This window comes from Poecilia reticulata, linkage group LG17 (assembly GCF_000633615.1).
Source record: "Poecilia reticulata strain Guanapo linkage group LG17, Guppy_female_1.0+MT, whole genome shotgun sequence".
Classification (NCBI taxonomy): Eukaryota; Metazoa; Chordata; class Actinopteri; order Cyprinodontiformes; family Poeciliidae; genus Poecilia; species Poecilia reticulata.
The window spans coordinates 11701956-11724849 of record NC_024347.1 but is presented as its reverse complement, the minus strand read 5'-3'; the positions used below and the strand labels follow the sequence as shown (position 1 = coordinate 11724849).

Here is a 22894-nt window from a genome sequence, read left to right as displayed (position 1 = left end):
TTATTTTCAGTGGTGTGCTTAAAATGAAGTCAGAAAAAGAGAAGCACTTAATTTTAAACAAACAAAATGTAAGAAACCATTAGAAAGAAAGCAAAGTTCAGCGACAGGTCGAGACACGTCTGTGGTCCTTTCATGCTGCGACAGAGTGAGAGAGAGCAAGACTTTCAGCGGGTAACAGGAAGGCTGAACTAATAAAAGCAAATATAAATTTCTATGAGCATGATTTGGAAATGTTGGCAGTTTCTTACAAATTCTCAAGTAAGGTTAGGATCTACATTCTCTAGGTCTAGGAAATACACATGGAAGTGCTGTTTAGGTAGGGTAAGTACTAATACGAACTGGTAAACTTCAGAAGTATGTTTTCAGTTTAGCAATAATGGGCCATACCAATTTTTTTGGAGGAACWTCTGTATCATTCAGTTGCACGTTGTCACCTTTGCCCTCAATGTAAATAACTGATTGCTCAAGGCAGGAATGGTACAAAAATCATAATTTCTGAATCTTGTTCTAAACCTTRAAGAAAAACCAAATTCAGCAAAAATTRCCACAAACGTCTGATGGGTGCATCTCTAGTTTCTGCCAAAAATCAGAACTTCAGTGTTAATGGTGTGAAGAACATTTCCACTGTGCCACGGTRTGTCGAGTTTGTAGCCACAAATGCAAATTTGAAGCTGCTTGCACTGTGCCTCCAATGTTCAAAAAGAAAAGTGATAAAAATATATTAACACTTTGACACCTCTCAAGACTTCAGCAGRCGTAAAAGATGAAGGTCCACTTTTTCCACCTACAAGACAGGATCTTTCTGAATCTTGCCACTAGTATGGAAGAGGAGCAGCACAGGATGAAGGCTTCAGTATCGTGATTCTGTGTTTTAAAAGACATTAATAACAAGAAGGTTTAGGTGCTTTACTTATATCTCTGTCCATCCAAGCACTGTGAAGAACAGCAAGCAAGATCGAAGTTCAAGTCAGGATGCAGATTCCAGCGAATGATCGAGCATYAACTATGTACATGTGCACATGAATCTTCTGGAAAGTCGGCACAGAGGAGAAGGGGTTTTGCTCTGCTCCGGAGCCRATTAAAGCCCAGCGTTTGTGTCCTCTGCCCTCCTTTACAGTTTGTCCAACAGAGGAGACGCTCACCTGCGTCCCCTGTAACCTCCTATTAGAGGATCTGCTCTGTGCTGGAGGCRGAGATGTCCAACAGCCTCCAGGCTGCGTTGGGGTTCAGCTCCTCCTGGTCCCGACACAGGGCCCACACGTGCATCATCCTCATCACTTTCTCCTGTGGAGGGCAGAGGCGTTTAATGTCAAACAGTTTTTCAATTTTCTTTCACCGTGTCTTCTAGTATAATTGAATGTGACATTTTGTGGTTTCAAATTAACTATTAACACATAGTGCTGTTTCAAATCTGCAGTAAATTTGAAGTTCACTGACCGGATCGCCTTCCACGACGTCTCCTTTTGGGCTGCGGACCACCATGACGACCTGAGCCTGGAAGGTAATGATCAGCACCGGGCCCTGGTCCATCAGCTTACCCATCGCCAACTAACACACACAAAGAGGCCAAAACAAGAGGCTCACAGGAGGAACAGCTGATTTAAAGTCTTTTGGTTTCTCCGATGTGGGAGGTTCAACTTTTCAAACCTAACCCATGCTGCCATATATTAATTGAAGAGGATATGTCATTTYTGAGCATTGGAGTGAAATTGCTGGAACATGCACTCATTTGAAGATCAGCTACCGACTTACATGCTCTGAACTTGTGTGATTTTTCGTCTGTGGTAGAGGTGTTTCTAACCCTGCATGGATTTCATTTCTGCATTCACCAATTCGCCAATCGGTATGTTGAGGAGGTGAATTAAGAAGGAGTGCTGAACTAGAAAAATGTGACTACTTTTGCAAGAAAATAAGAAGATACTGCACTGGATGTTGGGAAATCTCCATGGCTGTAAGCGATAGTACTAACAGGTTGTAGCAGAACTTACATCTATGTTATCAATGTCGAGAACTTTGGACTGAAAGAGAAGGCCCAGAGCCTTGGCCTGCTGGATGGGATGAGCCAGCTGTCTGTATGTCTGAGAGGAAGAACAAAGGATGAAACAACACTTCACACATAATACCTGAAGGCAGATCAACATGCCAGCTCATTGTCATGCTGTACATTTCTAAAAAGGGTGGTATGCATTTAAAAAGGTTTGGAAAAATTACTTTGGAAAATGCACCAGATACATAACTCTGTCATGCAGCAAAAACTGATTTATATTTGTTTTCTTTCACCTAAAAATCACTTCCACCCTTGTTACGTGGAGCATCGCCTTTAAATTAAATTAATCAGAGCTTAAAAAAATAATTAAAGATAAATGTTCATGTGGCTGCTGAATAACTTACAGCTTCATAGCACCAGTCCTTTAACACATCCAGCTCTCCACGGACCATAGCCTGCAGAGGACACAATTCATGGGTGAGCTGTAGGAAAATGCTTCACTTACTTGTGCTTTGATATTTCTGAGACTCAGGTTTTATCTTTCTCTGTTTAAAAATCATCTACAGATTTAAATTTAAACTCCAACCTGCTWTGTTTATCTTACTTTAACTCATTTGTTYCCCATAACTGAGCCAGGTTGTATCAGGAAGCAAAGGAATGAAAAACGACAGGGAACGGATAAAAGAAAAGAAGGATTTGAGGAATAAACGACAAACAAAAACTGGTGGCTCCCATTACCTCCAGGATGTTTGGGATGAAGTCTTTCTCACACTGCTTGAGGAAAGTGTCCTTGTCAAACTTGGGATCTATCTTCAGGATCTCTGTCAGCACTTCTGACATTTCTGTCTTCGAGAAAAGGCCACCTAGAAACGCAGGTCAACGCCATCAGCAACATTGACAAAAACAGCACTGGTATGCTATAAATGAAATTTGTAGGTCTGAATATATAAAAAGGTGGACATGATGGAGAGTTACCTAAAAAGTCGGTAACTCTGTCAGTCATGGCTCTGGATGCTCTGATGAGAGCGTTGTCACTTTCATCATATTTCATCTTCATCTCAAAGAATCCTGAGCTCAAAGGAAAAAGAAATGAGAGTTGGACTTTTCTTATAAAAATGAAGTGTTTTTGATAATAAAGGCAGCAGTTGTATTCATCAAAAACATCTAAAGGGGCATGCACTTATAAAGCTATCTGCTGCCCTCTGCTGTCTCCAACTGAGAAGGCATGTCTGCAGATTAAGCAGAAGKACATTAAGGACATAAATAGTTTATTATTTGGAAGCAACTTACGGTTAAAGACCATATTATTGTCCTTGAAGTCCTTCCACTGCTGGTACCACTTTGAATCCTTATGCAGAACCACACCCAGAGCTTCTCTACATCGTAAAAACAAACGTGGAATTTTTAATCATATGGAAACAAACYTCATAAAATATACACTTACTTAWAAGCGAGTGGTGGAAACATAACAGGGAAACTGAAACTGGTTTATTGCTMGAASATTAAAAGTCTTAAATGAGTAGAAGTAATTTAAAACCTAGATTGGACATTCTGGATGTATTTAAGGCCTAAAGATTTTGGGACATTTTGAAGGTTGAAGAACCTTGTGATTTCACTGGCTTATATTTGCTTTTAATGAAGTAAATGGGAATCAATACAAATACAAGCCACAATTTTCAGATTTTCATCTGAAAAAAAATTTTCATTCATACTTTATGTTTCACCTATATCATCCATATGTATTAACAGGATGAAATGTAAAAAAACAACAACTAAATACACATTTTTGCAAGACTTCATGCATTGTTTATCAATGTAGAGAACAGAGATTTTTCTTTTCTTTTTAGCAGCTACTTACTCATTGGCCTCAAACACTCTGCTGTCACTGTCTGCCCCTTTAAATGAAAAATCACTTCTCATCCTCAGCTGAGCAGGAGCTCTGTAGGGGCCGGCGTCCCCGACGTCTATCTCCTTCTTCATGGACTCGACGCCCTGCAGAGGAAGCAGCGGTTTTAAACGTTTTGAGCTGGGAAGCATGAAAGTTCATCAGCATGTTAAAAGCAGAGCTTCAGATAAAAATCAGGAATAAAGGAAAAGCAAACAAGGACTTCAGACATATGTGTCAGGAAAGGATTGTTATTTATCTGCAACTGAGTGAAGAGTATTGCTAWTCAAATGCTGCATTTTAAAAGAAGAAATTTAGAGAGATGTCTATTCTCCTGACCTGTGAGATGGCCTTGAAGGCGCTGGTCCGGCCCAGTTTCTCTCCACCCTTAGACACGGACTCTGCAGAGTGCATGGCTGTCCTCGCTGCCTCTTCCACGCCTTCTTTGATCTTCTTTCCTATATCCGTACGAGTCACCTCCTCTAGACCCTTAAGCGCGCACAAAAACAAAAAACAGTAAAAGAAAGAATTCAAATGGATGTCCACTGAATAAATGTGAAATATGTAAGGTGAATTCACAACAGGGAATGAATCCTTCCAAAAAAAAATACATTAAAAATCCAGTAACCACTCTTTAGTGCTTTCTGTTTAGATCCAATCAAACACCTCACCTCTTTGACAGTGTCTGACAGAGAGCCAAAKGTCTTCTTAAACACCTCAGAAGTCTTTACCGTCTCTGCCTCTATAGATTTCTAATAAAACAAAGAGTTTTCGCAGCATTCAGTCAAAGGGTTTTTACCAACAATAATCAGTTTTAATGTAGACCGACACACCAGAAGCCAGGCGACTCCCTTACATATTTCCTGCGGGCCTGCTGCAGGGCGTCGGACTCTTCCAGCTTCTTGGCCTCTTCCCTGAACTTCTTGATGTTATCCTTCATCTCCTGGTTCTTACTGAACTCCTGTCGAAGACTATCAACAAACTCCCCCAAAAAACCTTTCCGTCCTGAAGAATACCGGACCTGAACAGAGAAACGGAAAAACGTTACGCAAAATATTAGTATGTAAAAAAATAGTAATAATAATACAGGGATCCAGAAATCTACAGGCATCCAAAACACAAAATCGGCAATGGAAGACAAATGAAAACAGTGTACAACCAAAAATATACTAACTACTGATTATTTCAATAAAATCCCCAAAAGTGGATCATATGTAAATGATTGTTAGTGTGTACCTGCGCAGCTGCAGCCGGGCTCCTGCGTAACCTATAGGCATCTCCTTTCCATGTAGCAGAGACCACAGAACGTGTGCAGAGAGCCATGGCATTCCTGCCAATCAGCTGCAATCAAAAAACAGCAGTAAGGTAAGGCAGTCCATGTCAGCGACGGGTCAAACAAGTTTCTGTATAATTGCTGAGTCTCAACAGAGTACAGGGGAAAGCAACACCAACAGTCCAAGAGAAAATCTTGTAAGATTTTTGAGAAAGATTCAATACATCATTCCTTATACAGCAATAATTTATTTTAAAATGTATTACTTCATTATGCATGATTCCCCTCCCCTCCTACCTTTCTGGTTGCACAGACCACTGTTGTTTTTACTCCCACCACAAACATTTTAAGCCTTACGACACACYGTCACGCTACAACAACAAACTTTAATAATTTTGATTGGGCTTTTACATAAGACCAACCCAACATAGTGCATAATTCTGAAGTGGAAGGAAAATATGCATGTGTTTAAAAATAAGACTGAACTCTTTCACCTAGAGAGCATCATTTTGTCAATAAAAATGTAAAGAATTTTCAGTCTCTGGGGTCGTCATGTAGAATGTGTTTCAGACCTTTTTATTACTCAGCTTCTCTCCGATTCTGCTATGGCAACATTATTGTAGTAAACATGCAGCCGTTCTTGTTCTGCTCCAGCCCATACTATGGTTTAAAACTACCCACAATGTATTATTGATTTTTTTACAGACTCCCTTTCAAAACAGCCTAACCCGGGCAAAGCACAATAACCAAATTTACTAAAAACCTAGCTTACGTTATTAAGCGGTAACAGATTTAACGGCGATGATTCTGATGCAACAAGGCCTTTTAACGGTCATAACGTACTCCAACTAAGATTTATAAAACCTTGTTCTCATGAATGAAKGTGACAAAACTGACTCAAACACACCGGAGTTAAACTCGTTTTAATAAAATAGCGTTTCAAGTCTGAGAGCTGTAATGAAGGGCATGAATGGGGTCTAACCTCGTAACACCGACACACGGACGCTGCCATCTTGATGTTCAATCAGGGAAGCACGTGCATCCTGGTGCGTCTTCGCTGTCTGAACCGACATTCCACCTGACCAATAGGAGGACGGGAAGTGAACAGGGGGCGGAGCCAAGTAACTCACCCTGATTAAAGGGACAATCCCACCTAAAATTAAGACATGCAGTTTCCTATCTGCATAGCACCAATATTCCCACCAGCTACTATAACGCAATTTGGAGATATTCTGAAAAGAATGGAGGAAGATTGTTTTGAGAAAAAAAAATGGAGGAGAGAAAATACACCAGTGTTAAACAATGCAGGCTGCGTAAACTCTTCTAATAATAGAGAAAAGTGTCCATGATACTAAAACTCATTCCGTAGGACACTATCCACAATTCTTTAAATGACAGTTTCWTTAGATTATKCAAACGTTTATTTGTTTTCATTTTTATATTAGTCATTAATTAATCAAAACATTAAATTTGATTAATTGTTGCACTTATTATCCTGTAGTAGGTAAGGACAAAACCCCATTCATATTTATGTTCTGCTTTAATTTGGTTGCACAAAAGTATCAAATACTGATTTTTTTTTTTTTGTTTGAGTACATGGCAGGTATATAAATATATACATAAAAAAGAAAAGAAGAAGTATACTGAAACATGTCCTGRCCGGTTTAACGCCATTCAGAGTGAGTGACTGAGTGAATTTCTGAAGAAGCATATGGTCAAAAATGTTTTGACTGACCGCAAAAGATCTGCAGCAAGTACAGCAGCCACTGAGGTTTCAGATTGAAGACATTAATGTCTGAAATCCAAATTCAATTTGAAAGGCTATCAGAGATTACACATATTTCCCTCACAATTATAAATAAATGTCCGACACTTTATTTAGTCTTTATTAGGAGACTGTTCAYCTAATTSTTTTKCATATATYCCGAAATTTAAATGCAATCTGAATGGTTTGCTATTTTTATTATAAGTTCACTCTGTGCATASATCAGATTATKAAATTRTMWTTTCATAAAATAATAAAGTCATTTCAGAAATGACTTTATTTTGTCTCTGGTATSAATAAATGACGTGTTTTGATTGCGGGTGAACCAGATGAGTGACAGGTATCTGGTGGCATGCCGGTGAGGAGCGCCTCCCTCAGGAAGGAATTTRAACTGCAGGGACTCCTCCCCTCCCTCTGCAGAGTTKGGAGCTCTCTCCCCCTTTTCTGCGACCAGCTCTCGCCTTGACAGCCGACACTGGCGCAGAGTCTGAGCACAAATCTTTACCTTATTTTTCTGGCATATAGCGACCATCCACACCCACAGCGTCCACTCATCCTCTTCCGGAGACAAGCGCTGGAGCGGCCTCGTCTAGAATGGGGAACCGAGACGACGAATACGATTTTTTGTTCAAAGGTAAAAAGAAATTATTTGTATTTTATTTTATACATAAAGGGTAGAAAAGATGCATAGATTGGCTTCTTACGCACCAGACAAAGCGGCGTTTTACGGACGATTGTGAATTTTCCCCTTATTGTCGCTGAGCTGCGCTGATGACAATCGGTTGCTGTTATTACAACAGAATGCTGTGACATTACTGAGCCTGCAGCTATATTTATTGGGTAATTAATGCGCAGCCAGATCCGCACTAAAGCTTTTTAAAATAAACGTTCATCGTCTCATACATGAGGTTAGATGTATTGTTTAGCAACACTGGATGCTTTCTCTTTACTTCTCCCGTTCAGATGTATTCAGGCCTGCTGGCCTTTACCTTTTGCTGATCAATAGCACACTCATTCCCAACATGAGGAGGACTCACTGCAGATGCACCGGCGCAAAACTTCCTTCTATTTTCATTTCTGTTATTCTGACAGTCATTAGGCCTGAAAGGGTGTCACCGAGCCTGAAGCGGCACCAGACCCAGGTCCCCACCTCGTTTTTGGGTCCAGAATGGACTCTTTGATCCTGATATCAGCTCCTGTGGCACATTAACATCCCGGGCTTGTATAAGCCAGAAAGACCATTTAGATGTAACAAAGTATCCTCTGTGGGATGAATAGAGCATCTGCCGGAGGCGAGGAGTCTCTCCCCCTCCTTCTCCCCCCCTCCTTGTGTTTTCTCTCCCTGCCCGAGCCTTATAGCCCGTCCGAAACAGGAAGGGCAAGGCGGCCTGAAACTGTCGATTCAGGGTTTGATGAAGCGTGTTATCAGCTTCCTGCAGTCCCGGACCGGCCGAAGCCAACGGGGAGAACAAAGTTGGGCTACGTTTCCTTTTGTTGAGGAAGTAGGGGAAAACAAAAAGGCTCCACCTCTGCTGCTGCTGTATGAGAACCATCTGCTCAATCAGTCACCCTCATTAGACTGCAGCAGCATAGGACAATGGGTGAACAACAGAGACTGTTGATCGTTTAAAATCCCGAAATCACCTTACACCTAGAAACTTGCATGTGTTTTATTGGGATTTGAATGATAGACATTTAAAAATCATATTGCTGTGACCACTACTGCAAGTCTTTCATGCCTCTACCAGCTTTGCACACACCTCAAGTCAGATTCCATTGGAGTCATTTCAGTCAACTTCAGTCTTTATGACTGTCTTCTCTGTCCTGACAAAGAGCATCCAGCTAGAAGCTACAACTCGTGGTGAAGTGTTTGTTTTTGTTGCAGACCGTAGAGTTCAGTTTCAGACCCATCGAACCAAAACATCCTCTTCCACATTTTATGCCTGTCCCCTACATGGCTTGTGCGAAATTACAAGCAGTATTCTTCCACCTGAGTTGTGAATCTCTGCAGCTCCTCCAGAGTTGCTACGGGTCTTTCGGCTGCTTGTCTACTTAAGACTATTTGGTGACGATGGGGTTCTGTTCAGGCTGATGATGGTCATGTCTTGGTAGGTTTGTAGTTGTGCCATGCTCTTTCCATTTTCATTGGTGGAATGTGCAAACACTGATGTTATTTCTCTGAGCTTCTCAACAGTTTTATCCCTGAGCTACCTGCTGCTTTCCTTGGGTGTCATGATATTGATTTGTTCATCCTTAGATCCTTAGAAAACCTCATAATAGAAAAACAGGTGGATTGTACTAAGTAGGTAACTTCGAGAGCGAAATATAGTCCCAGGATTTTATTTAGGGGTATTAGATTGATAGGAGGCTCAAAAATGTATTTAATTTCCCTTAACAGTTTTTAAACGAAAGGGAAATGATCAATGCTACTTTGTTTTGATCTGTTCCCCAAATCCTTCCTAAATACTCTGAAGTCTATGGATGCAACATTCAAAAAAGTTAATGGGGTTGTGAAGAGTAGTTTTTGCAAGACACTATATTTCATACCATCGGGAATGTCACGGGCTATGTTTACTTCCGCTTATCACTTCAGATCATACTTGTAGAGTCTTAGACTGTAAGAATAAATAATGCCTGCTAAAGAAAAATCAAACCAGATCGAATTCTGCATTCAAAAGTCAAGAAATCTCTTTATCCGGTGTTTTGTCTTCCTATTTGAAGTTCCCATTCATAAAAGTGCCTAGAGAGATCAGTATGACCCACTTCAGTGTCGACAGGAACGTTCAAAGTCTTCTTTGATTTAACATCGCAACATTGACTTGCGCGCTCTTCTTTTCCTCCACAGTCGTGTTAATTGGAGACTCAGGTGTTGGGAAGAGCAACCTGCTGTCCAGATTTACACGGAACGAGTTCAACCTCGAGAGCAAGAGCACCATCGGGGTGGAGTTCGCCACACGCAGCATCCAGGTGGACGGCAAGACGATAAAGGCTCAGATCTGGGATACAGCAGGACAGGAACGCTACAGAGCCATCACTTCGGCGTAAGTCTGTGTTTGTGCTGTGATTGCAAATCTTCCAGTCTTGCAACACCTGCAGTGTGGGGGAAATATTGCACCATGGCAGTCACAACCGGCGTACAACTCTGAGATCAGAATGATTCAACTAACTGGAATGTTAGCTGACCCACACAAACAACCAGACAGGCTTCAAAAACGGCGTCTAGTTGTAGCAAGTAACTGATCACTGGCCAGCATGTGCACTTCTGCAAAGGAGAAATTTTGTCAGTTTGCAGGTTCAGTTGGCAGCATTTAATTTCTGTTAGCACAATACCAAGGAGGAACAAAAGCAACAATGAATTTAGAGAAGCTGTTGTTGCCGTACATCAACCTAGAAAGCACCAAAAATCAAACAATAGGAAGTCAATCATTCTGCAGTAGATAAATGACCCACAAGCAGAGACATTTCAGCAATTTCACCCTGAAAACTGCTGACCTAACATATGCTACGAAAAGTATTCTTACCTAACAACACAATCCTTAATATCATGATGCTGGTCAGCATTCAAAGTGGCCTGTACGTGGATGGGAAGACAAATGGAAATGTCTTCCCATCCACATTATCCAAAGATAATGTGTTGGATGCAGCAAAAAGCCTAAGCAAAGAGCTGGAGTTAATGGGGACGGTTTAGATAATAAGAAAAATTAAAAAAAAGCAAAGTTGGTACAGTCATATCCCAAACAACATGGCAGAATGCTTTATGTTTATAACTTGAGGTATCAACATGGCATCTTGGTAAATAGCACTGCATTTGATGTAACAACATACTGTGAGAGCGCAAACATGTAACACCAACAATGATGGGTAGATGCTGATGTAGGCTTGTTATCCAGATAATAGGCCTGGACAATTTGCAGTCATACATTCAGCAAAATGACTATATGACTGCAAAAATGAAAGTCCTCAAATCTGATTGAAACAAAGCCACATGGCAAGAAGGATCAGACAGAATTTACCAACATTTTTTTTATAAGCGACGAATATAATGAGTGACCTGCGCCACCTCAGGCCTGTGACCACAGAGGATGGATTGTTTATGACAGTACTGCTGTTTACATTTGGGGTACCCTTCACTTTTATATTCTGACTTAGTTTACGGTAAGGACAGGTTATTAGATTGATTTATATGCTTTTTTTCTGTTTACATTTCATTCTTATGTAATATTTGATTATTATAGATCAATTTACGATCCAAGTCAGGTTATTCTTGGAGAAATGAGCTGATGCCAATCTCCAGCCGACTTTATCTTTGTTTCCAGTAACTCCTGGCAGTTCTGTCTGTCTGTCAATGGGTGAGCAGCAGGGCTCACAACCCTGGGCTTTTGTGAGCGTGTCGAATATTTTCCTAACAGATCAAAACAAAAACTCAAAGACTCCGGTGCATTCTACAAATGGAGAAAGTGGAATACTAAACTTACTGTGAAAGTTTGGAAAGCAATGAGCTTAATTGGAAGAAAAAAAAGAACACATTCAATAACCGAAGCTTTGSCAAAACTCTATGAGATCTGAGTCCGTCGATTTAAGTTGCTCTTCCTATTGAATGTGTCACAGGTACTACAGAGGAGCCGTGGGGGCGCTGCTAGTGTACGACATAGCTAAACACCTAACCTACGAGAATGTGGAGCGCTGGCTGAAGGAGCTGAGAGACCACGCCGACAACAACATCGTCATCATGCTGGTCGGCAACAAAAGCGACCTGCGCCACCTCAGGGCTGTGCCCACAGATGAGGCGCGAGCCTTTGCAGGTAACCGAGCTGTCTCTGTCACTGGGGAACAGCTGGTATCACTGGATGGGTCGAGTAGTAAAACTTCATGTGTTTGTGTGTGAACCCGCAGAGAAGAACAATCTGTCATTCATAGAAACCTCAGCCTTGGACTCCACAAACGTCGAAGAAGCCTTCAAGAATATTCTTACAGGTATGTTATAATCAGATGATAACAGGGTAAAGAGAAGAAAGGGAGCAATACGAATGYATTTTACTAGATTCATATTTATTAACACATCAGCTCTGAAGTCAGTCAGTATTCCTCTATAGACGTATTTGCACAAATTACTGCAGTAACCACTGTTTCAATAAATCAAATTGGAGTCTGAAGAGATAAGTGAACTGTGATTTGGTTAAAAAAAATGGTTGTATCAAGATGGGTTAATATTTTCCTGTTGGGTTAGAACAATACTCTTGTATGTTAAAGAACTTTTTAAAGAACATTTTCATATAGAAGCTTAATGTTTTCTGACTGAATTCTGGTTATTGATATAAATTTTAACATGGTTCATACTGCCAACAAAAGTTATTTTCTCATGTCACTGACTTCTATAAATATACCCCTGTGATTCATGCATATATTTAAACTCAATTGTGACACACAGTAGGATATTAGTAATGGGAAAATGTGAGGGGAGCGGATAATTTTATTTTTATTACGTTAGTAATTGTGATTTAGCCTCTGACGCATTTACAGAAAAACTACATTTATGTTCAAAATGGGATTAAACATTTAGTGATTATATTTTGCTTAAGGGTATTATAGTAAAAACAGCTGATCAGCTCTATATACCAAACTTTACACATTTTTATTTGCAAAAAAGGGTTGAAAACTACACATTATTTTCTTTCCACTTCACAATTATCCCCTACTTTGTATTGGTCCATTAAATCCCAATAAAATGCATTGAAATGTGTGATTTTATTATGAAATCTCAAGTAAAAATATATTTGCGCTACATGGTGTAAGATGTAATTGTATTACCTTGCTGACAACTCTCTCCACTTGTTTTTATTAAAATAATAACCATTACATTCAGAGATGTGGGAAAAATGTTTCAGTCAGTCTTATAGACTTCCTGTTTTTACTTTTTTGTCACATATAAGATCATGTGGGAAATGTTAATGTCAGACAAGGATAAGCAACATGCAGTTTTATTTATGAAGGTAAAAAAATGGAACCAAACCGGCCTGCACAGAATAAGGGTTCCTTGTTTAAAAAAAATTGTTAATTGAGATAAACCAGCTGTTTTAGTCTGATTACTTCCTGATCTGTATAATCAAGAAATCACTTAAATCAGACCTAAACGAAACAAAAAGTTAGGCACAAGATTTTTAAAAACATTAACTCAATATGGAGACCGTTGGGAAGAGATGACAAGCAAGACATTGATATATATATATATATATATCTTTCGATTCAAGCACACTCGAGTTGAGCAGACAGAAAGGAATGAGAGTCTGGGACATGGCCTTAAACAGTCCAAACTCTAAAAAATGTGTATAAATTAAATAAATTGTGCAAAGATGAATGTGCCAAAAATCCCTCTACAGCAATATGAATAAAACTCACTGCTAATAGTCACTTAATGGCAGTTGTTGCTGCCAAGGGAAGAAGCTCAACGTTGATGTTAAGGAGGCAATTACACTTTCCACATGAGAGGGACACTTTAGTTGGATTTTGTTCTCATGAATTAAATTATTGTTGGAAAGCAGCTTTTTTTGTACATACTAAGCTCTGATATTAACATTTGTTTGATGATCCCATGCGTATGCCAAAAAAGAGACACCTGAAAGGGGGGAAATACTTTTCCATGCCACTGTATATTAAGGTGACACCTAAAGTCTGGCTCCTGAAGCACTGGGAATCTTGTTCCCCAGCACCCAGCGTACTCAGATGTTACTGATATAACTCAAACCAGCTGGTCCAAATGTTTGTCACTGTATGATTTCACTGTTTCATCCGCTGTAGGAAGCTGACATTTAAACTTTGCATATGGTGGCTTCCTCTTTCTGATCTAGTTTCCCTTTCCAGATTAGCTTTGTATTATTATCTTAGGCGTGCAAGAGGTACAAGTGTGAACAGAGTGTATGATTACTCTTTTCTAAAACATCACCTGTTTTTTTTTTTTTTTTTTTTTTTGTGAAAACAGAAATATACCGGATTGTATCACAGAAACAGATTGCTGAGCGATCTGCCCACGACGAGTCCCCAGGAAACAACGTGGTGGACATCAGCGTCCCTCCGACCACGGACGGCCAGAGGGGGAGCAAGCTGCAGTGCTGTCAGAACCTGTAACCCCGCTGGAAAAAAACCCCGTCCTGCCTCACCCGGTCCGATTATTAACTGAAATCCACTAGTGTCGATGTGCTTTCGAATACGCTGGGGCACGTCGAGTCAGAGCCTGCACTTTTTTTTTTTTGAATCAGTGAAGTCAGTTCCATTAAGCCACAAAGCGATCAGTCCCAGATAGAAGGAAGAGGTTTGATTTCAAGTAGTAATCTGACCCAGGTATGGTCAAAACATCGCGGCACAAAAACAGGACTGATGGTACACTCCCCCCCACCCCCCGAGCAGCTACCAGCTAGTTAACATGTTAGCGTAGCAGTATAGCCTTGTCTGAGACCGTGTATGCCTAGACATCTCTCTGGTAGACTGTTGCTGGCACAAACTGAAGGCCTGGGTTTGAAATGCTGTCAGTTTCACCGGGATCAGCAGTCCTGTCTTTGGGCCTTTTCCTCCCTCAGTCATCATCTCAAAAAGTGGTTGTGACGCTGCTGACGCTTACTTTGTTTTTGTGTAAAATATATTTTGTTCGGTTTGTTTTGATAGCTTGTCTGCTCACATACATTATATTAATGCCATGGAAATAAATTTTACAATATTACTTTGCAGTGTCCTTTTTAAAAAAACAAAATAAAAGCAGTACAGACGTAGGTTACAGACTAGACAGCCGATGATTGAAAATGTGGGAGGAACGTCCTCGTTTAAGTATTCAACCTCACGACTAATTGAATTTGGAAAGTATTTTTGTGTTTACTTTCCCCCTCAAACTTCATGCAGTTTTTTGTTAAACTGTCTGAGAAGCATAATGAAGAAACAGCCAAACAACTTGTTGCTTCTATGCAAGACCAATAAAAAAAATAACTTGTTAAAAGGAATAAAAATATCCAGGATACCGCCTAAAGTTTAACGTTGCCCAGTAAATGAAAAGCTCACTTTCACCCACATACCAGTTATGTTTGAGTAGCAGAAGGTATTTGAATTGAACAGAGCATCAGATCGTCCATATACTTTTTTTTTTTTACCTTTACTGACATATTTGCTTTGTGTTCTGAACAGCAGCTGTGTATAGTAACATTACACAGAAATATACAAGGAAGAGAAATGAAAAATTCCCTTCTCAAACTCCCACACTGCCTGATTACAAGGCATCAACACAGACCAAGTTGCTGGCTCCCCTTGTGAAGTGTAAAACGCCTCCAAGCAATCTTCCACTGCAGTTGCATAATCGCACATTTAACGAGCCCAAACTTTAATTTATGTGCATATATATTCAATGGGGAATACATTACTTTAGAGATTCGTGTTTTGTGTTATGATACATTGAAATGATGAGTACATTTTCAGATTACTGGTTAAGTCTGGGAGATTTTTGAAAAATTAAGCATGGTACTGGGTGGCTAAGTTGTTAGAGCGTGCACACCATGTGCTGAGACTCTTCGACGCGGTTATCCTGAGTTTGACGCCCCATGTCTGGCCTTTGTCTCCTCACTGCTCAATAAAATCTTTTTAAAAAAAATCTCTAAGTATTTAAAGAGTTTATAATGGCAGGAATTTAACAAACACCACAGATCCTCCACCACACCAAATAGGGGGGATGAGGCAGATTTCGCACGTTCGTTCCATTTTACACCAGGCTCATCTGACGTTTTTGCAGAAAAGCTCAATCTTAATTTAATCTTTGCTTCAATATCGTCCCAGTTAAAGTCCCATTGAAAGTTTGGCCCACTGAATGTTTATGCTCGGGATGGTAGGAAGTAAAAGGGCTAGCAAGGGTATATTAGCAGCTGGTTAGCGGTAACTTCAAACACCTAAAGTCATAGAACACAGTGACTGGATCTATAATAGACAAGTTCCATAAAAATAAAAAAATACACAGAATAAACAAGGTTATGCCACCATCATTCCCTAATATTAGACTCCCTCCACTGAATAAATGTGCTTAGACTTCACATTTTTCAAAATGGCTTTTTTTTTTTTTGTCCTGCTGCAATAAAAAAAAACAATTTATTCACGCAAACAAGTAAGCAAATCCCAGTTCACACAATGTCCAGGAGTCCCTCATGTTTTATTGCACAATAACCCAACTTTCCAGGGGGATGAAGCAGGAAGACTACAGTAACACAAAAATACTTTTAGTATACATCGATTGACATTTCAAAGCACATTTCTCTTTTGCATTTTGCCGAGCCCCAGACTGCTCTCAAATCACACGTCTATCGTTTCCCCAATGCCTTCAATCTCATCAATCTGAACACGGTCGCAATTGTGTGTTGTTTTTTTTTTTTTTTTACTGAATTTCTTGTGGTTTTTAAGACATTTTACCACAGACCATTTCTATCCAGCTCAGCTCATGAGTGATGCATTTACACGTGGAGTGAGGCCATTTCCTAATGCACTTTTATGACAACAGAAGAGACATCATCCAATTAGAATGTAAACACTTTTCATGCCTTCAACACTTTTTCAGAGCGAGTTAGTGTCATTTTATGAACTACAATTCCCAGCAAAGCACCCCCCTCCCTCAACCCCCCCCTTTGACATGTGTGACTGATGCAACGCGTCTCCCTTTACTGACCAAGGAGGAACATGATTTAACGCTCCCTCTAGAGAAAGCAATGTAAAAGCTGTACCTGGAAACTTAAAAGCTTCAGATTATAGACAGGGACAGTGATAGAGGCGACAGTCGCCCTCTACTTGTCAAACAAACAAACAAACAAACAAACAAAAAAAAGGAGTATTCACAGCTAGACTTTGTCAATCTTCTTAGGTTCCTATCCATTTGCAGAACTACTGTTCGTCCACGGTTTAAAACCAGCTAAATACATTGTGCAGGGGGCATAATAGGGGAATTATAGGTAGTGAATATGTCTCTTATTATACTGTAGTAGCATGCTGAATCAGTTATATCCTGCTACATTAGCTTGTGTCTTAGTATTTTATAAGTTTCTGCCACTGACATAAAAAGTCAGGCTGGTTAGTTCATTCTCCGAGTGTCAGTTCGTTCACGTCCCCAGCTCTGGTGAATACACAGTTTTTAATCTAACACCACTCTGAAATGAGTTCCTCCCAAATCCACTTTTTGTGGGCAGCCAATAACGTAGTTTTGTTTTTGTTTGTTTTGTTTTTTAATCAAGTGCTTTAACAAAGAATCATGAGGAGAAAGCATCCCTTTCCCTTCAGGATCGTCCATATGAAGTGCAAAAGTTCAGTATTACTATGATTAATCTTGTTTTTAGAGTGCTTGTGTGAGCTTGATTTGCATTATTTCCCTCGCCGCTGCCCCGGCACTCATACGATGGTCTCGTCAGTCATTTTCTTRGTCGACTTGGTCGGCACTGAGCGCTGGGTGGTGTGCGCCCCCTTCATGTCGGGCATGAGCAGGCGAACTTTCTGATTGGTCCTCCTCCACTCTGAGTACAACTGACAGTGATACCGAAACGACACCTAGAGRTCGGGCGACAAAGAAGAGGGGGTTGGCCCACAACAGACAGTGAAAGGAGMTTAAAAGACGTTGTCAACAAACCTGACAAAAGATGTTCGAGACGCAGCATGATGGATGCRACGCAGAGAAAGAAAGACGAAGGCTAATTTTTAAAAGTGAATTCACAAGTACGCTTTCCAAAGTTTCTCTCGGTTGCTTTTTATACGCCCAGTTCAGTAGATGTGAAGGAGAAATTTGGCTTCTGATCAAGCTATGCATTTCTGTTCAGGCATGTAGATTCTCGGAAGCTCTGAATGATAAGAAGCTGCACATAAAGTCCTGCTATCCTTCCCTCATCATGTTTTAAGAGTTCCCCACTTAAAAAAAAMCGGAGAACAATCTCTTCTGCAGGACAAACTTCAACGTAACCCGTTGGGATTTTATGTAAAAGATCAACATAAAGCAGATACTAAYTGTGAAGTGGATGGATTTTATTTCTAAATAAAAATCTAAAGCAGTGTATCCATATATATTTAGAGCCCTTCACTCAAACACAAAGCAGCTAATTAGCAAATTCAGTTCATCCATGTGTAATTTAACACTTTATAAATTTAGAAAAACTGCAGAAATCCACAGCTCAAATTGGAAAACCTATTTACAGAATAACTATTAGTCATGCAATACACAACTCTGGCCCTGTTTGGAGGAGTGGCAATCAGAAAATCAGTGTTGGAATACAACAAGAAGTTATTTTTAAAAGCTTTTGCGAAAAGCTGTGTATGTAACACAACCAACACATGGAAGAAATGTGATCTGGTCAGCTGAGAGCAAATTCAAACAGCCTTGCCCGTATTTAAAACATTACGTGTGGCAGAAAACTAACACTGCACAACACCGTGAACACACTGTCCCCGACCTCAGACATGATGGWGGCAGCATCATGATGAGGGGAAGGTTTTGTTCAGCAAAGACAGGAAAAYTGGTCAGTATGGATGGGAAGATGAATGGAGCTAAATAAAAAGCAGTCTCCGAGGAAAACGTCTAAACGGAGTTAAACATCCACCGCGTTACCATGGAAAGGTTTCGATTAAGGTAAYTGCCCATTAGAAACGGCCTAGTAAAAGTTCAGAACTAAACACAATTAAAAATCTGTGGAAGTATGTTTTCCAWCCAATCTGACTGAGCTTGAGACATTTTGCAAAGAAGATTGTGAAAAATTTAAATTTGTACTGCAGCCTGCTTAGAGACAGACACCAACAGACTTAATTGCAACACAAGTGGCTCTAGAAAGTACAGCCACACGGGAGTTAAATACAAATGCATACCTCACTTTTTAAATTTACTTTTGAAAGAAGAACAAATCAATGAAATGTATTATTCTCTTTTTAATAAAATACAATTAAGCTTGTTGCTATAACATGGGAAAAAAAGGGTTTTGAAATATTTTACAAAGTACTGTTGACAAAATCTAGAAATTTGTTTTACTTTGTCATTCAGAGGACTTATTATGCAACTCCATCCATCATCGGGAGGGGGGGCAGACTTCCCTCTCCCCAGCCACTTTTGCAACACTATTTTATTATTATTATTTATATGACCTTTATTCATACAGGATTACAAGATCTCATTTATAAGAGACCTGTTTTGATTTTAAGAAAAAAAGAACTAAGCTAATAAAATATGAGCTAAAATCAAGAGCAAATTTCATAAAGATTTCTCTTTTTGTCTTAAACACCACAGAGTAAGAAAACGGCTATGAGTTGATAATGATGGACCTGAGAATATAAATTACAGTGGCGAGCGAAAGCCGTAGTTACCAGTGTCCAGAGGATGTAGATGGTGAAGAGGGCGATGGTTAGGGCAATAAGTCCAACAGCCTCCAGTCTGCTTTTCAGCTGCAGATGGTCCTGGGCCCCCCTGAGACACAACCACCCGGAAATAGCCGCCAGGGGCGTGATGAGAAGGAAGCAGGCCATGTCACACAGCAGTGTGCGCTTCTCACTGCGAGGGCCGGGGTCCTTCAGCCACTGAAAGCAAAATGAAGAGCTTACTGGTGCAATTCAAACTTAGCGGTGGTAGACGATATCARTTTAGAAAATACAAATCTAAAGGAARAGCTTTGACGAATGTATCTGTGTGATGTGAACCGGTCGTTTTATAAAATATCTGTTCTCACTGTGAAGACGACAAAGCACTGCAATGCTAATTAACAAATGAGACTCATCTTCTAGTAAACATACAAAACAAGATATCAAACACATCCATCGCTGCAGTTAGTTCAGYCCCTCCTACCTGTGTCAGTGGTTGTGGTCTCCGTTCAATGGTGAACTCTGTGTGACAAAGTTCACAGTAGCTGGTGTTGGAGGACGACAGCCACTTCTCCAGGCAGCTCTTGTGCACTTTTCCCAGAGTACCAGTGCAGTCGCAGGGTGAGAGCAGCGTCTCCCCTCCGGCGCCCTCATGACAGATCCGACACATCCCCACATCGCTGAGCGCCGACACASGGCCGCATCGGAGGGGAAGGGGGGAAAGAAAAAAATCATAATTATGTGAGCCACATTTCACTTATTTACAGGATACACTCTGGAGCCACATKCTAGTTTTATACTCACCTCTGCAAGCTCACAGCTTTGACAACAGTGGAGAGTGGGCGGCCATCTTTAGCTGTAACCTTGGCAACGTACTGGGTCTGTGTAGTAGAATCAGACTCTTCTGAATGCTTAGAGGGATCGGGCTCAGTGTTCTCAGAATAATCGCAGAGGGATCCGGGGAGCTGGCAGCACCCTGACGAAGACATGGCTCATCTGGGGTCGAAAGTGATGAAAATACTGGCAGAGGCCGGCGGGCGCTGGCTTCAACTGAAGAACTGATCCTGAACTGGATTTGATTTGAAAGATTCGATCCCCCAAACTTCTCTGATCCACCTACAGGGAAAAGTCCCAGGATATTAACAACATAAAAGCAGACGTCACATGATTATGTAAAAAAAAAAAAAAAAAAAGACAGACTCTTGTGCCTTTTAGTCACTTCTTTACTCACACTACTCAGTTACAGTGTCATCGGTTTTAGGTTTTGAATTGGAAACATTATTTTACAAAGATGATATTTTACAATTTAAATATTGAAAAAAGTAGAAAACAGGAATTGGGTGATTAGGTTTGAATTTAATGTGATTTCTCTCTAATCTAYACAGAATCTAAATTTCAGAAGCAGTTCATCTCAAACTTACCCATAGCCCTAGAAGATTTCAATTCAGTTCAGTTTATCTATATAGCACCAATTCACAAAAACAKGTTATCTCCAGGCACTTCACAAAAAAAAAAATAGTTTCTCTCTCAGTCATTCAATTTTGATTCAAAATATTTTTCTTTATTTTTGTGTGCACCTGCTTTCCTTAATAATTAAAAATGTATTTATACAACTCTCAGAAACTGACAGCTAAAGAGCAAAAATGTGACCACAAAAGCACAACTTTATCCACTATGATTTCTCTTTAAACAGCTACACACTGACCACAGACAAACACGAATCAATTAATAATCCAAGGTCTGAAAATCAGAGTTTCCCCAGTCTATTCTAAGCCTGGAGGGCCACCAGGCTTTACTTGTGTCCCCACCAGGCTTAGTATTTATTTGAGTCTTTTTAAAATGTTTGCATTTTTTAAAAACCTTCATAGTTGGTGTTCAGATATTAATCTTCCAATAACACATAATTATCAAGTGATATTTTCAAATTTCCTGTCAAGTTTAAACATTTTTTAACACAAAAACATGACGGGTCACTAGAAGAATGACTGCCGAGTGCCCAACTGCAGAACTTAACAAGTTTTCTGGGGGGGAAACCTTGTGAAAAGAATAGCAAAAACTGCTACTGGTAAAAAAAAAAAAAAAAAAACCCCACTGAAATCCACAAGCCTGTGGATATCTTCATCTTGTGTGTTCCTTGGAAAAAAAACTGTATCGAAATATTATTTTCTTTCAAATTAATACCAGTATTAGTTAAATCCAAAATAGCCACTGATCGTGCATTTTTTAAATTAACATCTAATGCAGTTTGAGCAAATAGGAAATTGGCTCCAACATGCATTCCTGTCGTTTTTTTTTCTTTTTACTTTTAGGGCAAAGTCTTTAAGGTGATCAATGGGGGGAAAAATTATTCATAGATATCCTTGTGTTTTAAAAAAGAAGTTTGAATGAGAGTTTAAAAAAAAAAAGAAAAAAAAAAAAAAAAAAGCTAGAATAAAATTAAAACCACCCTAACTCACAAAAAACACCCATAAACTGTCCAAGAATCAGGAGAGTGAATGTGGGCTATCTGGCTTTAAGATCTATTAATGCCTTCACCCACATAAGGAATGTTTGACAGTGTAATGGGAGTGTTTGTTTTTCAACCGAGTTCCTGAGGTCTGGGTGGCCGTGTCAAAAACAACATTTAAACCTGTAATTTATCTACAATAACCTCCTAGTCGTTAAAATTACATTCTTAAAATGCTGTAGGAATCGAACAAGTAAACATTTAACTACAATTCATGACAGACTAACCAGGACTGTAAGGTTTTACTTCAGTTCAATGCGACATACTAAGAGAGAAAAAAACCATCATTAAGCTTTATCAACACACTAAAAGGCGAGGAAAAAAAAATAAATCGGAGCGATTAGTATCTACATTTTGAGTTTATATGCAGCGGTTGGCCGTAATAAATAACACACCCATCGTTAATTATGCTCAACTGACAGTAGCATTGGTGTGTAATAACCGATAAGAATATAAGTATTTAAAAAACGATAAAAACCAGATGCTTTGTTTGGGTAGTTGTTTACAATAGAGCAAATATGTTATGTGGCTGACAAAAAAATTATGCTACTAAGGTGGAAAATATGACTTTACTGTAAGTGTACTCACCCGACGGCCTGCCTTTTCTTCGCTTGGCCTTGAGCTAACTGGACAACCCTAGCTACGATTTATGACTATGAAGCCTGAGCAAAAGCTGCCATTACGAGAGGATACAGACGATGACCATATGCAGTGTACCCTCCCCATGACAGGCAGTTCGGGCCACTGGATTGGATTTGATTAGAAAATGTAGAATAAAATCCACCGGATTCTGYCAGAATCGCCAGACACAGCTAACGGGGCTAGCTGGCTAGCAATGGGTAAGCCTCGGCATCCCTCAGCTGTGCACTGGTCATGTGACCCCGTGCTGCCTTCACAGACATTTGTGATGTCGGAATGATAAATACAGTAAGTCAGCCAATAAGGTATCAAAGGAACTCAAAAAATGAACGAACAAAGTTCAACAAGAATGTTGCAGCATCCCGCTTTAAAAAAAAACCATTTTTATTTATTCAAATGCTACTTTCTTAAATTGTATCAACGGACGAAGAGTAAAACATACCTTTTATTCTTCTTTGAAATGATCAATAATGTAGGTAACTAAAAAAGCTATTAACGTC

At 39.8% G+C, this 22894-nt stretch overlaps 3 protein-coding genes across 3 annotated transcripts; 1 reads left to right on the top strand and 2 right to left on the bottom strand.

The window, feature by feature from the left end:
* Window positions 1–891: 891 nt before the first annotated feature.
* On the bottom strand, window positions 892–6234 carry LOC103479313 (mitochondrial import inner membrane translocase subunit TIM44-like). Its single transcript, XM_008433676.2, has 13 exons — window positions 6128–6234; window positions 5109–5213; window positions 4729–4893; window positions 4544–4624; window positions 4212–4361; window positions 3846–3979; window positions 3278–3363; window positions 2963–3055; window positions 2726–2850; window positions 2392–2442; window positions 1989–2078; window positions 1438–1548; window positions 892–1284 (listed from the first exon to the last, which is right to left on the bottom strand). The coding sequence occupies exons 1-13, from the start codon at window positions 6155–6157 to the stop codon at window positions 1165–1167; spliced, it is 1341 nt and encodes a 446-aa protein (XP_008431898.1). The 5' UTR covers window positions 6158–6234; the 3' UTR covers window positions 892–1164.
* Window positions 6235–7310: 1076 nt separating this feature from the next.
* On the top strand, window positions 7311–14621 carry LOC103479314 (ras-related protein Rab-11B). The gene is made up of 5 exons (XM_008433678.2): window positions 7311–7544; window positions 9756–9951; window positions 11519–11712; window positions 11804–11884; window positions 13887–14621. The coding sequence occupies exons 1-5, from the start codon at window positions 7505–7507 to the stop codon at window positions 14030–14032; spliced, it is 657 nt and encodes a 218-aa protein (XP_008431900.1). The 5' UTR covers window positions 7311–7504; the 3' UTR covers window positions 14033–14621.
* Window positions 14622–16066: 1445 nt separating this feature from the next.
* LOC103479315 (E3 ubiquitin-protein ligase MARCH2-like) lies at window positions 16067–22693 on the bottom strand. Its single transcript, XM_008433679.2, has 5 exons — window positions 22344–22693; window positions 20054–20365; window positions 19734–19929; window positions 19259–19468; window positions 16067–17464 (listed from the first exon to the last, which is right to left on the bottom strand). The coding sequence occupies exons 2-5, from the start codon at window positions 20236–20238 to the stop codon at window positions 17309–17311; spliced, it is 747 nt and encodes a 248-aa protein (XP_008431901.1). The 5' UTR covers window positions 20239–20365; window positions 22344–22693; the 3' UTR covers window positions 16067–17308.
* Window positions 22694–22894: the final 201 nt, after the last annotated feature.